Consider the following 16446-nt stretch of genomic DNA (forward strand, 5'->3'; position numbering starts at 1 on the left):
CGAGAAAATCCAATTAATACCTCTCAATTCCTACGAATACCAGTTTGATCTTCAGGAGAAGACCTCCAGCATCTTACGTCAATGTTTCACAAACAAAAAAGATTGGGAAACACTGTCATACAGCCTTATATAGGCGACTTGTATAGGTAGGAAAAGAAATTTGAGGTAAGCAAAAATTTGCTAAAATTAAATCTTATTATAATATAAAAACAATTGGCAACGCCACTGCAGTTCACATATTATCAGCAATAATATAATATCTTAATATACACAAAATAATCGCAATTTTCAGTCATCAATGTTTATTCCCATCGACTCTTTCTCACTCTCTTCCTTTCTCCTCCGATATTCGTATTTTGTACATCCTGAGTCTTTGATTGTTCCGTATTTGGTTTCGGAGGTACAGGTGGTGGTGGGGGCATTATCACCGAAGGCCGCGTAATAGTTTGTTCCCACGTATGATCCGACGACGCCCGAAACTAAAAATCAATTAAATTCCCACATATCACATATATTATCCCAAATCCTACACATTATAGCGGTGTTTGTTTAAATTCTAAGAAAGTCGTTTCGTCTAAATTTAAATGATTCAACCTCATCACTTCTTACTACTCACAAGGAACGCTATTCGATCGATGATGTGTTGTTATTTATATGATCGTAACGAAATAGGACTTACCTGAGAATTGTACTGACTACGGAAAGCAGCTTTCATGGCCGATAACCGATCGCTACCTGGTCCATGTCTTTCTAATTTTTTAACAACTTCGCTTATGTCCTTAGATCCTTGCGACGAGGAACTACAACTCTAAACAATAATTTGAACAAATTTGTAACGTTATATTAAGATCTGAAAAAGGGAACTGGAGGAATTTTAACGAATAAATACCGAAGTTGAAGATGTTTCCGGTCTTCCCCTAAACCCAAGTCCGGCCCCTCCAACGTTCAAACTCTTCCCTTTCCCACCTTTGAACCTTGACTTGCGGAACCAAGCGCTTTGCATCGCTAAATCCATGAGACTCTTTGGTACTTCCTGATTTGCACCCTCCAAATTTCGAACTAGGTGACCTGCGAATTCTTTGTCTTTTTCTGTTACAAGGGTATACGCTGTTCCTTTTTCACCCGCTCGACCAGTTCTACCTATCCTATGTGTATGAGTATCTATGTCTCGTGCGACGTCGTAATTAACGACGGTTCTGATATGTGGAATGTCCAAACCTCGAGCTACGGGAAAATTCAAAAGGAGTTTCAGGAAATCGTTACAAATAAGATTAATCGTTCCAGCTGATCGAAGGCAAGAAGATAATTACCAGCAACGTCAGTAGCGACCAGTGTAGTAACTTCCTTCTTTTTAAAAGCCGTTATTACTTTGTTTCTTTCGATTTGGTCCATATCACCATGCAACAACATAACGTCAAATTCTTTCAACTTGAGATTGTTCGCAAGTTCCTCCGCATTGAGCTACGGTAATATAATACTATACAGTTGCAGAAATTCACTATATATAATTTGTATCTATTGAGTAACTTGCGGATATTTATGCAATATAAATAATTTCATAGTTTCATGGACATAGTTAGAAATATCCATTATAGCTCTTTCTCGCTGTACATTTTATACATTTTCACAGTTCTAAATTAAATTTGAATTAAAGTTTCTCACAAATGCATAAATATCAGCAGTTGTACTAGTTAACCGAGCACGGTCATAATCGCCAACCTTTTTAGTTACAAAAATCAACAGACTACCAGAACTCAAGAATTCAACTAGATTCTGCAACAACCACGTCCATTTGCCAGTAGGATTATTATTGAACACTATCACGTGTTGCGTGACGTCAGCATTCGCCTCACCGACATCCCCTTGTACTATCCTAACCGGATCCGTCAGGACGTCCCTCGCAAGCTTTTCTACCCTCTTTTTGAAAGTTGCGCTGAACAACAATGTTTGCCTGTCTGGCCTTACGTGGTTACATATTGAACGCACTTGTGGCTCTGGAATCAAACAGAGCGGTAACAAGCAAAATAAAAATATTATTAATAGGTCTTAAAGTTTCCCAACAATCGCGTCGACGACGCAACCGATCGACGAAGAAAACTTGTTTTTCTCCCCTGTTCCAAGATTATAAAATTGTATTGCAAACGGTGCGCTTACCGAAACCCATATCGAACATTCTATCAGCTTCGTCCAATACTAGAAATGTTACTCTGGTTAAATTCGTTGCTTTCATTTTAACTAAATCTATCATTCTACCCGGCGTTGCGACTACTATTTCCGCACCCCCTTCCAATGCTTTACTTTGCTCCCATTTGCTGCCACCGCCGTAACAACAGCACACTTGAATATTATACACTTTCCCGAACTTCCTTGCTTCTTGGTAAATCTACGAATACAACAACGAACCGAATAAACTTGCGCCTAAAACTATCCCTACATACATATTAGCTTGATTGGAGAGCGCTGTCGTTTTTATTCTTTGGAAAGAAACAAATGAAATATCTGAACTGACATTACAATTAAAATATTCTTTCGGTGCTCCTATAGCATTGAATCGATGAAAAATTATAAGATCGCGAAACCTTCTACTTGCAACTTGTCAATCTTACTAATGTTATTAGCTGATGAGTTATTGCATAAGTGGGTCAAGATCATTTTCTCAACAATATTAACCATTTTTTAATGGTCTATGTTTTGATAATATACATACGCTTTAACTATCTGAAAACCTCCAAATAAAATACTAACTACGAGCAAAATCTGACGACAGAACTTCCGATCAATTTAGTATAATAGCTTAGGCTACTTTAACGTAACAAGTACCTGTTGTGACAATTCTCTCGTAGGAGCAAGAATTAAACCGATGGGTCCGTCGCCTGCCTTCAATTCTCTTTGATCCATTATGTGAACTAACATTGGCCAAATGAATGCTGCTGTTTTACCGCTACCGGTTTTCGCTATACCTATTATATCCCTGCCGCTCAATGCGGCTGGAACTGCTTGAGCTTGGATGGGGGTAGGTTGAGTGTATTCATTTTTTCTAATAGCTTTTATTAACGCATCATCGAAACCAAAATGACCGAAACTGGTAACCGGATTCGGCGGAGACGGACCAGATACCTTTATTCCCAAAGTTTTCTTCAGATCGTCGATTTGTTGTTTATTTAAATTAGCGATCTCATCATGAACGTTATAAAAATTTTTCTCGAAAGATTCGTATTTTATCTCGCTATGATCAACAGGAGGTAAGGGATCGATATCTTTCTTTTTTGGAGGCGCGATCGGATTCCCGTCTTCGTCGTAGTCGATCTCTTGGTCAGATTCCTCTTGTTGCAAACCCGCAGTTGGATTTTCTTCCATATACCTTGTCAATGGAATAACCCGATATTTCTTCATCTCTTTTTTTTCTTTTTTTAACAAATACAGCAATGGCTAATTAACTGCAGTTGCCAGTATCTAACTATAGGAGCTCAATCTGAACTACGATTGTTAATATGCTAGGTCATAAGTTCTCAAAATATGGGTCGTGAACCACTGGTAGCTCATGAGTAGATTTTGGTAGAATCGCAAATGGATTGCGAGAAGTTAATTGTTTTAAATTGATCTTGGCTCAATACCATAATATCTGCTCACAATCAATAGCTTTGAGTCAATGAATCCGGACTACAGTTAAATAGACATTGCTGCATCTTTTCTTCCCTTGCCAAAAAAATCAACAAAGTCCTTACCTGTAATAACTTTCCTCGTCGTCCTCGCCATCGATATCCGCTCTAAATCCCTTGGACTTTTCTTCTTTGCGCTCGTCCTCCGCCAGCTGTGCTTCATAATTGTTTCTCTTAACCTCTGCGTCTATACCAGCCATAAATGCATCTAGTGGATCTTCCTCGCTATCGCTATCTTCTTTCGAAGTTGATTTTTTCATCCAATCGTAAGTGGGAGATCCAGGTGCCGGAATATATTCCAAAGAAAATGGTGGAGGATCATCATCATCCTCAAAGTACCTAATTGTAGCATTTAACATTTAAGTTGTTCTTAATTTTGCTCTCTTATAACTTCTTAAAGCGTATACTCACTCTTCCTCAGTTTTGCTACGCTTCTTTGGCATTCCCCAGCATGCAGATAAGGCATTTTCGGTAATAGAATTCATAGTGTGATAGCCTTGCTTGCTTAGAGTAGAATTTGGCGGAGGCGGTGGTATGTTAGACCCACTTCTTTTTGTGCCAGTCATTTGAAAGCCAGCAAATCCAAAGCCTTTTGGCTTATTACCACCACCACGGTGATAACTCATATTTATCTTGTTATTTTCTACAATGTGAATATATTAACAGTTATTTATGTATCCCAGAATCATTGCCATCTGAAAATAGCTGGGAACTCAAACAAATCATGTATTTATAATTTGTTTCTGCTTGCCCTACTTTTGGATACAATCACTTAACAATATCAAGAGAATACATTGTTAATAGACTTTGGATCAAGACACAAACATACATGACAGAAAACCAAATTCATGACCTGTTATTTTTCATTTATATTTATTCTGGTAGTAAGTATGGTAAACAAAACGCAAAAATCTATCGATTAATATCAATACAGTATTATTTTACTGCTATTCAAATTTGCTTTCTAACGCTATATATTTATTGTTTTCATTTCAACGGGAGGAAAGAGGTTAGAACACCTTTCTAACCCACTAATATAACGGGAAACGTTGAAATACGTATTTTTTATTTGCGAATACTAAATATTTGCACGATATTTTAGGACAATGATGAGAAATGGATCTAACTTACACGAATACTCTTCAGGAAATTACTTTACATCTAAAAAAATGCGATTCTAAATACTTCAATATCGAACGATAAAACAAGTACATATAGAGAGTACTCACGCCTGCAGCTCCAGTTGTTTCACAGTACAGATGCTGTACCATGCGGCCAAATACTGAAAATGATCCACGTTAGCATGTACAAGAACCTATAAAATGAAGGATCTGTTTGCTTGCACGCACGCTAGCATAGACAGGAATCTATTTAGTTACATGTTACAAATTTGCCTTCGCAAACGAAAGAACACCACTCTCGATCAACCGTATACTGTAAAACCAGCAACGTGCCTTAAAAAATAAATTAATTTATTAAAAATATTTTACAATAATCAAAAATATTCATGCCAGTCGAAACGACATGTCGAATGCCAAGAGTTAATGTTAAATCTAAATATTGTTTGGAAAATATATTACAATTATTATTACATCTTTTCTTTTCTTCTTTAAAATCATATAATAAATATTAATTATTCTTACTCTTTTCTATTTCAGATAGCTACGAAAACATTTCTGTAGGACCGTACAATTAAATAGGTTCTTGTGTATGCTAATCAAACAAGACAGATCCCTAACTTTATAGGTTCTTGTATATGCTAGCGTGGATCACCTTTCAGTATTGGCCGCGTGGTGCAGCACTAGTCCAGGGACAACCAGGACCATAAGCGTGAGCACTTTCGTTTCTTCTTCGTGTATACATATTATAACAACTCAGACGGTGCTGCTCCCATGTGGTGCATCGATATCCTGCGTTAAGTCCTTGAGCGAATGGTATTGTTTTCAGAAGAATGACTCAAAAAGGATATGATCTCTGTTATGAATAATTTAATCTGTAACTGATACATTTTCTCAAAAAGGCAACTTCGATAATATTATCTTACAAATTTTATGCAAAGTATAATATTATGGTTAGAATAAAGATGATGTATATTAGATACAATTTGTTCACCCTTATTCGCATATTTTATTGAGCAACATTACACAACATTGAACATTATAACGTAATAGCAATTACATTTCGTTAGAAGTGCTTAGTAGAAATTGATTGTGAGCTTATCGCGATCTATCGATATTTATACCATTTGATAAAGCTAAATTCAGGAAGTTTTGTAAATAAATAAATTAACGGCTGAGAAATAGAATCAAAAGAAAATCAATTTTCCGAATGTTGATTAAAAATGCGACTGCAGGAACACGATAGAATAGGTTTTTTAAAAGCATGCTTATTGTCATGGAAATGTTGATTAAAAGATTCTCTTCATTCATACTCTGACGGCTGAGTGACATAAATAGTTCTATCACAGCTGAATCGATCGGATATCCGAGCCTGCGTGTTAACAGAGGCGCCATGCGACTTCTCCGTAGATTTCAGCGTCCGTCGTAAGATCGTGTTCGTCGCAGTTGAGATTCTGTCACAACGAGTCAAGCATCGAAAAATTCCGCATACGAACATAGTCAATTCCACGTAAGTAGAGAAACCATTTATGAAGCCTATGATTTAGCGGAATGGCAATGCGTTTGCTAAATAAACATTTGCTTTCAAGTACTTCTTATCGGTATGATACATATACAGATACAGTATGATGTTGTAATAGGAATCTGTTTAAAGGAAATCAGAATGCCATCGGTTCGCCGAATGATCCTCGGGCACGTTATGTCCGGCCTGTGTTCCAAAATGAATCGCACGAAAAAGCTCCAAGGTGATTTACTTGAAACTCCAATGAAAAGATGTCTTTCCACGTTCGATATTACGTTGCTTGGTAAGTATGCTTTTTCTGCTATTTTAGTCGTAAGAACATGCACGACCACCTCGCGCGATATCACGTACTCGTAGGCGATAAAGTAGTTTCAAAACCGGAAAAATGTTAATTGCATACGCGCGATATAACGTTGTAACTCGACGAGACGTTTATGCCTGATATTGCCAGAATGAACAATTCTCGCGCAACTTTATGGTCTCTTTGTGTTCATGTTTACGTATGTAAGTATATGAATTTATTTTTCAGGTGTTGGTCATATGGTTGGCGCTGGTATCTACGTTTTGACAGGAACGGTGGCTCATGACACAGCCGGTCCAGGCGTAATCCTGAGCTTCCTGCTCGCTGGTGTAGCTTCTTTGTTAGCTGCGTTATGTTACGCTGAATTCGGTGCGAGAATTCCAAAAGCTGGTAGCGCGTACGTTTACACCTACATCTCCGTCGGCGAATTTTGGGCTTTCGTAATTGGATGGAACATCATATTAGAGCATATGATCGGTAAAGTTATTTGTTCTCGATTACGGTCTATTCCGTCTCATAAATTTCACGGAACTTTTATGCTCGGGAATAGGTGCGGCGTCCGTGGCCAGGGCATGGAGCGGATACGTTGATTCTTTAGCAGGAGGAGCAATCAGCAATTACACCCGCCGAATAATGCACGGGTACACGATGGGAGAGCCACTTGGAACTATACCAGATTTTTTAGCCGCTGGACTATGTCTAGCTTACGCGATGTTGTTAGCATTGGGCGTTAAATGTTCGGCAACGGTTAATTCTTTGCTCACTATCGTAAATTTAGGCGTGATGGGGTTGGTAATCGGTCTGGGGATATATTACGCGAAATTCTCTAACTGGAGCTGTGAGAATGGAGGATTCTTGCCGTACGGATTCAGCGGTGTATTAGCAGGTATTTTTGGACCTATACATGGAGGGAAAATCGTATAGTACTAGCCATTCTATATCTTCTTTACTACAATATGGATTGGTAAAATTTAAATATTTAAACAATTATTTGTAGTATAAATGAAACTTCATAAAATAAGGAAGCAACTAATATCGTTCAATGTTAATATTTATCTTTGCTCTGTACTGGACAACTTTCCTTCATACATGTTCATTTCCAATAAATTCTATTCTTCTATTCTAATACGTTTCCTATACACGAACAGGTGCCGCAACATGTTTCTACGCTTTCGTTGGCTTCGATTCTATAGCTACCTCTGGCGAAGAAGCGCGCGATCCTGGGTACAGTATACCACGAGCAACGCTATTTTCCATGGCAATCGTAACCATCGGGTACGTGATGGTCAGCGCCGCTTTAACTTTAGTCGTGCCGTATTGGAACATCAATCCAACAGCAGCGCTTCCCGAGGCTTTCTCATCGAGAGGAATACCATGGGCGAAATACGCGATAAGGTGAGAAAGTCGTCGAACGATTCTTACCTAAAATTCGAAGCAAGAAACACCTTTGTTGGAATAATTTTTCCGTGTACAATTTTCATGCGCAACAGTGTTGGGGCTTTGTGCGGAATGACGACGACTCTCTTCGGATCCCTGTTTTCATTGCCACGGACAATGTATGCCATGGCGAACGATGGTCTACTCTTTGGCTTTCTGGGCCACGTTAGCGAGCGCACTCAAGTTCCGGTTCTCAACTTGGCTATCAGCGGCTCTGTCAGTGCCTTAATCGCTTTGCTCTTCGACCTTCAACATCTAGTTGAATTTATGTCTATCGGTACTTTCTTGGCCTATACCATCGTTTCAGCGAGCGTAATTATCTTGAGATATCGTCCTGAGAAAGTTACGCCGCCACCATCGAACGCTGGTACACCGAGCAGTTTGACATCGCCACCTACCGAGGGTGCGGATTCCAACAGCGATTGTAACAGCGTCACGTCCGCCGAATCCGAGGTAAAGAAATAAGAGAGAAGGAACCGAGCATTTATAACTGTTCTAACTAAACTGTGCAAATTCACGTTCTTACGGACTAAAAGTATACAAAGAAAATCTAGTCTTCCTATCTATCCTCTTCTTTATAATTTTTACGTTCGTTATAGCTCTTAGATCTGAGCGAGGGCACTGGCAAACTTACGTCACGTTACGTTTGGCTGGTGAATTTCCTGGGCAACTGCAAGCCTGGAGATGCGGTCACTGGTTCCGTGATGATTTATACGGCAGGTTGCATTTCTTTATGTTACCTGTTAATACTGATATCTCAAACGTATTTTGCACCAGACTGGTGGGATTACTTCGTTCTGACAAACGTTGTTACATTACTGATTGGCAGTAAGTTTCAGAATTTTCACTCCATGTCACGCATTTGTTCTCTAACTAATCGAGCATAATCGTAGGTCTTATCGTTATCTCTGCGCATCAACAAAGTCCACCTACTGGTAAATTCCGCGTACCTATGGTACCTATAGTACCAGCTCTGAGTATCTTATTCAACGTTGGGTTAATGTTTCACCTGTCGCTTTTAACGTGGCTACGATTTCTTGTGTGGATGATAGTCGGTAAGTTGATGTATCAAAGTTGCATACAAGTCGATAGTATCGTCAATACTGTTTCACAATAATATCGCACGCTCGTTATACCTTTGTTGCAGGAATGTTAATATACTTCTTGTATGGGATTCACTACAGTAAAGAAGCAGCGGGTCCAAATTCGTATTCGATCTTAATGGCGACTTCGGAAGCTGGTCGGGGTGCGAAATGGGGAGCGACGTTACGGGTTAATCAGAAAAGCGATAAAGTTCCCATCTTAAACGAGGAAGATTTCGTACATTAGAAGCATAGAGTTCGCTAGAACTGTGTAAAAATTATGCCAATCAACGCTGAATGTAAGTAAATTATAATACGTAGGGAATTGGAAAAATGTTACTAAATCTGACCATTGTTTTCTTACATATACCTCAATTTGAATTAGAGATTAGAGTGTCTGAGGGATCTTTGTACATACCGATGTTATGTAAAATGCTAAGCCGAATTGTATCCCTTTCAAGTCACTTTGTCTTTAAGAATTAAGCAACTGGATGCTGGAAGGATTTCAATGTAGGCAAGACTGTGCTTTTTTAGTAATTTATCTCGACTAATTTCGTCGATCTATTATGTCGTACCTTATTTGTATATCGCAATTTAGTTGAAAGTATTGCAATCCTTATATTTTATTATATTTAATTATATTTTATCGCGCACAAGTTTATGGTATATACAGTCCTTTTATATTTTACAGATATATATTAATTCTCGTTGCGCATACAAAATTTCATCGTATGCTGATTGTACATTAGAACGTTTAATTGCGTATTTATACGGATTCACAGAAAACAAAGTGTATCTAACGACATAGTACAATAGTAAAATTCAGCCGACTCTAAGGGAAGGAAAAGTATCATATTCTTAGTACAAATTTGATTTCTAGAAACCCATCGTCTGGTCCAGAAGAATAATAAAATATTCGGAACATTTATAAATTTGATGTTGCAATAAAAAAAAAAAAAAACACAAAAAAAGTTAAGATGTGCAGAGAGAGGGAGAATGTATTTTTGGAGACCAGATTTTGGAAAGGCATGCAGAACAATTGTCTATGTGAGCAAATTTGAATGTTCTGCTGCAAGGATCGAAACATGGTGCCTTGGGAACGGATAGACTAATTATACAGTAAGATATACGAATCTAAAAAAAGCATGACAATAGATTCAGCTATTATATGGCGGGCATTAATTTTAAGATTATCTGTACACGGATTTGCTAAGCTCGTGGATTGCTCTATTGAATTTTGGAAGTGCTCCCCTGAGAAAATAGAAAATATGACTACTTATCATGCCCTTTTCTCTTTGTAGTCTTCGTTTATAATTTCGCCCGTTTTATGAGATTAAATCGGTGTGTTCTACTTGTTCCACTTGTTCCATAGCATAAAACGTTTCTAGGGTTGACCGTTCCTAGTCCATCAATTTATTCACGACCTCTTACGTTCAAAAATATTTAATGCATGTTTGACGTAAAGCGAACGTCGATTAATACTGTATCTCGAATTATTTCTTTCCGTATAATTTAAATAACTAATGGCGTATGTTATTTTGACAGTCCTCCGCTCAGCAGATCCAGCAAGGATCGACTACCATAGCAGATAATATAATCGATGTTACGTAAGAAAGTATATACTATTGATATCTTAAAGATTACTACCGTCAAAGTGACGTAGATGTTACATAGATGAAAAATATCCTAGCAAATACCATAATATCACATCTTAAATAAGATTTAAGGTGAACGTTTATTTACGAAGAATACATCGCTTCAGGATTACGCGAGTAACTTGCAAGAAATGCAAGTATTTGCAGACGCTTAGAAATGTTTCAAATAAGCCAACTTATCTAAGCCAAGTTATTATACAAGAAAGTAAATATGTAGTAGGATTCATCCTTAGAATATTACGATGCGGCAAACTTTTACGTGATATTTGAAACATTTCTTTCTGCCTTGAATATCCGTGAAGATTTTCGAAAACGATTCACCTTTAAAGTAGAGAGTATACATATAAAGAAAAGAATATTCAATCGAAACGTTACATAGAAATTTTCTGCGAGACGAAATCCCAATATTGTACCGCAAATTGTAAGGGCAATTACAATGTACGCGCAATTATCGACGCATATTGTACAGCAAATTAATTATCGGTGATTGCGTGAACACACACAAAAACAACAGCCACGAGGAAGAGATTGTGAAAATATATGTGGAATTAAAATCTAGTTAGCCGTGCAACCATACTGCGCACCATACGTGGTTATCAAGCTCGTGTAACCATGCATAAGAATGGTACCAAAAATTATTGTCAATGTTCTGTACTATATTTGTCTTCTAATATAAAATATTTGTCATCGAAAAGTCAGAATTTCTTCAATGGCAATTAATTCTTTTACACTACCAGCGTATCATTTCAAAGTACACGAACACAAAATGAACCATATGTTTATTCTTCGAGCGATATCTTTGACAACATTTCCTAGAAACAGGCGATTTTAAAGTACTTCAAATTTGATGTATCGACGTTTGATTAAACTTCCATGAGCCATTAATAATGCAGCCTGACAGAGATTTACGAGCAAACATGGAAATATTAACCTATATAAAAAGGTGAACCTTACACTTGAAAGCTTTAGAAAGAATTTTGAAGTCACAGTAGAAACGTGCAACATGTTTATCAAGTTGATTCTGATCGCCACGTTCGTTAACTTCGTTTGTGTACGGAGTATCGAAAATGAAGTTCAACATCTATCGTTGTTCGTTGAGTCTCATCCCGGCACCATTATGGATACTGAATCGACTAAAACCGTAAATATCTTGCTATGTTTCTTGTATAATTTTCCCAGAGAAAATTACATTCGAAAAGATCTATTTTTATATACCGTTAACGAACCTCTTCTTAACGGTACAAATTAAAATTAACGCAACGATATAAATCGCAGGGAGATGAACACGTTCTTGAATTGCCTACAACATACACATCCTCGTTAACTGTGCCAACGGTTGCGAATCACGAGTCGATACATTCGGAATCGGCGCATCTCAAGAAAAGAGCAACAAATTTCAAGAAAGACCATCGAACCGATTTACGACCTGGATGTTGTGGATAAGCGATTAAGTGAACCACCTTTCACCGACCACCGATCCTGTCCCGTAAATATCTGCTTTTAAAAAATATTTACGTGCAAATGCTAGATAGTGCTTAAATGCATACTACGAATACCGTTTTATCTCTTCAGTTCCTTTCACGATGTGATAGCATATAAAATAAAAAAATGGCTATCAAGCCGCAGAAAGATAACTCTTTTTCTATCATTCCTATTTGCACCATCACATTAAATTCTACGCGATGAATTCAAAAAATACGGATATGGTAAAAGCAGAGTAAAGGTAGAATACTTTGTATGGAAAACTTTTATTAACATTATGTAGTCGTACATAATAAATTACAAGACCCGTTTGCGAACGGTCGCGATTTTTATCGTTAAGTTATCCAAACCCAATCGAAAGTACAGATATGTAGTAAGTCAATGCAATATATTGCAACATTACATCGTAATTAAAATCACCAATCTTCATGGAAGGATGAGGACATAAATAGAAAAAGACAGTTTTATTTTTTTGGCATATCACTAAGTATAAACGACATGCTACAACCAAAATCATCAGTGCTCTATTTAAATAATTGTACAATGAATGCAGTACTTGTTCGATGTTGTTATTGTGCCAATATATGAAATAATGTTATAAAAATTATTCATATAAAGTTAGGTATCAAACCTCCGACAAATAGCGATTATTATTTGTTACTTTAAAAAAATTAAACAAATAAGAACACGAAACAAAAAACATTATGAAACTAGAAAACAATTCAGTTCATGTTGCGTTGATCAAATTGGAACACTTGATGGACGTGTAGAAAATCACCCGGGCACGCAACCGATACGCGATCAACATACGCGTATTTACTTTGTACAATTTCTAGAGATGTGCGAGAACCCAAAAATATCGAATCGGATTGGGTTCCCGAAAGTATCTCGTAATTCGGTACTGTCAAAATTTCTGATAATTTCGAAATTTTTGAAAATTTAAAAATGATAAAGACTAGAATACGAAGTAAAAATAATAACGAAATATATCATAAATATAAAATTTTATTATAGAATATTATAATTTACTATATAATTTTATAATTCTCGAAAATCCTAACTTTCTCAAGAATCCCGAAATGTTCAGGAATACCGACAATCTCAAATTACGGATACTTTTGGAACGCGACTCTTCTCGACTCGTCCCGAGCATCGGGTTTTCGATATGTTCGAATTTTCGCACACTTCTAACATTTCGTAATAATTGCAGGTACCGTATTAGCAAACTGCAACACAAATTCAATACTGTTATCTGTTCTGCTTCGAAAGAATAATTTTCCAAGCAGACATCGGTCTTGTTTGTAACAGATCTATTTTCCGTCGACCCCATCTGAGCCAAGCAAGTCCTATGATTAAGCACAAGATACTCTCTATATAATATCCATCAAATTGCATATTACAAGCACCATTGTGCGTATCCATGCAGAGCTGAAAATGAAAAAATTTTGTTTTCAAAAGCATCTTTTAAACGATTATCTATAAGCCGAAACAACAGACACCAACCTCCCTTTTCGAAATTGTGCTACAGTCATTTGAGGGATCGGTGCTGCATTGCCGATACGTTAATGGATCAACAAACCAAAGAGCTGCCGTTGCTGGCCAATTAGCTCCGAGATTACTTAATGTATTTAGTAATGTCATGTAAGTACCACCAACAGCTGGATCGCTAATCTTTGCAAAAAATGCCATCGATGCCACGAACATACTACTTGTGAAAACCTATGACAAACAAAGATGATATATATAATTATATTCGCATTATAATCGCTTATCATTATTAATCGAATTATGGTTCGTCTCGTGTCGATATCTTACTTGGTGTATCAAATATAGAGCAATTAAAACTATGAAGTAATAGGCTGGAACATGTCCCCCTGTTACAATATATGGTGTCACATATACCAAAACTGCTGCTACTAATCCAAAAGCCAGTCTAGAGGATCAATTACAAATATTTATTATATGCCTATTTGGAATATTCTACTTTATACATTTGTTTTCTAATCACCTATAAGGCATTGCCATTATGTATACATCCATGGGCCTTGGACCTACTGTATACTTTGATATTGCTAATGGTAACAGTATTTGTAATGGAATCATAGGCACAGCCATAAGGGCAAACTTTTCTTTTGGTATACCAGCTTCTACTAGCTTCAAACCTGTTACAGCATCACAAGCAGAAAACCCTATCTGCAATTGATGCAGAATTAGATTATTATTAATAATATAAATGTGAATTTTATTATATTTACTGACCTTGGCAGTTAACAAAAATATAATGATTGTTTTTATAGATGGTAATTTGACGATCTTCCAAAGTAATCTGTACGCATGTTTGATATCTGTATTCAATTCTTCGTCTTTGTGCATTTTCTCTGAATCTTCATGTTTAAACAAGGCAAGTAAAGTGGTAATAATTATAAATACCCATCCCCAGAAATAAAGAAAATCTATAAAAATGAATAGTAAATCACAATTGTGCCTATGTCAACTTTTTAAATATTAATGCTCAAATTTTTACCAGGCAGAGTCAAAATGCCTTCGTTGGAAGGTGTAGATCTTAAATAACTGTTACAAAATTCAGGAGATTCTAATGCCATAAAAAGTACATAACCAATAAAGTATCCAGCAGTTTGTCCTACACTGTTGCAAGTTGATGCATATCCCACGTTACATCTAAATATACAAAACAGAAATACAGACTTATTGAAGCTACTATTAACTCATAGAGTCTCACAATTACAAATTATATTTATACCTTTTTAACATGGTCAGTGCCCATCCATCTACTACAATATCTTGAGTTGCAGCCAAAACATTTAGTACAAAAAATATTACAGTCAACATTTCTATGTTTGGTTTTATTGTTTTGCTACCCAACCATTGATTTACATGGCTGGATAATAGCAGCATGAAAAATCCCATTAAATATTGAGTTGGAATTAGCCATGTTTTTCTTCTTCCAAATCTTTGTGAAAACACGGAGTCTACTATGGGTGCCCAAAACAGTTTCAAAGAAAAGGGCCATTGCACAAAGCTAAATTCAGCCTGGAGATACAACAACATTTGTATATTATTTTAAGCAATTCCAATATAAATCTAGCAAGTTACCTGCTGACGATATGACACATATCTGTTCTGAAGTAACATGGGTATAGAACCGCATAACCCCAATGGTATTCCTTGTAACAGATATAAAAATAAAAGAATAGCTATATTCTTTTCATCACCTCGTACATCCGAACGTTCGTGGACGTGCTTCGACTCGTGGATCCCATCCTCCACATTGTCATCCTTATTCATTTTCCTTCTAGTACCCATGAAGAACGATATGAGAGATCAACAACAATCTCATGCACCTTACTTTTTTAATCTCGGCCGTAATCGATGATGTTTTTATGCGAGCGTCGACTCTTTAATTTTTAATGCTTACTTTTAACAACGTTATCAAGCATCCCATGGATTATGCGATAATTATCGATATATTGTTCCAAAATGCTCCAACGTAGATCCTCCGATCAAATGACATACAAACATTTCTGAACGGAAGAGTCACACAATAACAAAATGAATTATTTATCTTGTGACAGTTGTATCACTATTAACGTAGTCATTGCCGATATAACCTTAACTTTACATATATAAAACGATATTACACTTGTTCGAGGAATTGACAGACGAGGTTCTAGTAAAAAATAAGTATTACCAAGTATTTTACATTTATATTACGAGCAACAGCAGCTGAATGGTAATGAACTCAAATTGTTTCGCTTTCATCAAAATTGTTCAGCTGAGAGTCATATACAAAAGTTTGCAGCAACTCGTAAATGCCACGTTGTTTCTCATTATGGACACGTCAGTTATATTCTGTCTTTTTCAATCTTAAAGCCACGTGTGAAACCTTTATTGCTAAAACTAACAATTTGATAGAAGAGCAAATGTATATACACTGGGTAAATACATATGTGCGAATCGTCAATGCACTGCAATGATTTTATAGAAATCCGCCTTTTACTGAGACCGATATTTCTAGGTATAACAATAAATTACTAACGGGATTAGAATACTGTTACTTAAGAAAATAACATTATTTAAGAGGTTCAAGAAATTATGTAATATTATGTGTGCCCTTAAACAATAACTCATTAGCTATAGAAATTATATAACAGAGTATTGTCAATCGTATT

General features: G+C 36.6%; 3 protein-coding genes across 8 annotated transcripts; 1 reads left to right on the top strand and 2 right to left on the bottom strand.

Moving 5' to 3' along the window:
• Positions 1 to 176: 176 nt before the first annotated feature.
• Positions 177 to 5008, bottom strand: LOC126922692 (ATP-dependent RNA helicase DDX42). 2 transcript variants are annotated; one of them, XM_050735505.1, is made up of 10 exons: positions 4889 to 5008; positions 4071 to 4302; positions 3726 to 3998; positions 2821 to 3361; positions 2155 to 2383; positions 1720 to 1994; positions 1311 to 1461; positions 890 to 1224; positions 680 to 808; positions 177 to 479 (listed from the first exon to the last, which is right to left on the bottom strand). In XM_050735505.1, the coding sequence occupies exons 2-10, from the start codon at positions 4283 to 4285 to the stop codon at positions 303 to 305; spliced, it is 2325 nt and encodes a 774-aa protein (XP_050591462.1). In that variant the 5' UTR covers positions 4286 to 4302; positions 4889 to 5008; the 3' UTR covers positions 177 to 302. The 2 variants fall into 2 exon arrangements, with proteins under 2 accessions (XP_050591462.1, XP_050591463.1); XM_050735506.1 differs by having other exon boundaries at positions 4791 to 4903.
• A 1116-nt stretch (positions 5009 to 6124) lies between these two features.
• LOC126922698 (cationic amino acid transporter 4) lies at positions 6125 to 10090 on the top strand. 4 transcript variants are annotated; one of them, XR_007712898.1, is made up of 10 exons: positions 6125 to 6287; positions 6432 to 6582; positions 6829 to 7077; positions 7151 to 7486; positions 7749 to 7995; positions 8091 to 8490; positions 8637 to 8865; positions 8931 to 9092; positions 9185 to 9418; positions 9505 to 10090. XR_007712898.1 is itself a non-coding variant. In XM_050735519.1 (9 exons), exons 2-9 carry the CDS (start codon positions 6441 to 6443, stop codon positions 9364 to 9366), a joined length of 1947 nt encoding a protein of 648 aa, XP_050591476.1. In that variant the 5' UTR covers positions 6125 to 6287; positions 6418 to 6440; the 3' UTR covers positions 9367 to 10090. The 4 variants fall into 4 exon arrangements, 2 of the variants coding, with proteins under 2 accessions (XP_050591476.1, XP_050591475.1); XR_007712899.1 differs by having other exon boundaries at positions 9811 to 10090; XM_050735519.1 differs by having other exon boundaries at positions 6418 to 6582; positions 9185 to 10090.
• Positions 10091 to 11763: 1673 nt separating this feature from the next.
• On the bottom strand, positions 11764 to 16249 carry LOC126922708 (acetyl-coenzyme A transporter 1). Of its 2 annotated transcripts, XM_050735550.1 has the most exons (9): positions 15693 to 16249; positions 15371 to 15569; positions 15018 to 15307; positions 14781 to 14935; positions 14516 to 14709; positions 14265 to 14449; positions 14072 to 14189; positions 13760 to 13975; positions 11764 to 13684 (listed from the first exon to the last, which is right to left on the bottom strand). In XM_050735550.1, the coding sequence occupies exons 2-9, from the start codon at positions 15560 to 15562 to the stop codon at positions 13505 to 13507; spliced, it is 1530 nt and encodes a 509-aa protein (XP_050591507.1). In that variant the 5' UTR covers positions 15563 to 15569; positions 15693 to 16249; the 3' UTR covers positions 11764 to 13504. The 2 variants fall into 2 exon arrangements, with proteins under 2 accessions (XP_050591507.1, XP_050591506.1); XM_050735549.1 differs by having other exon boundaries at positions 15371 to 16247.
• Positions 16250 to 16446: the final 197 nt, after the last annotated feature.

This window comes from Bombus affinis, chromosome 12 (assembly GCF_024516045.1).
Source record: "Bombus affinis isolate iyBomAffi1 chromosome 12, iyBomAffi1.2, whole genome shotgun sequence".
Lineage (NCBI taxonomy): Eukaryota > Metazoa > Arthropoda > Insecta > Hymenoptera > Apidae > Bombus > Bombus affinis.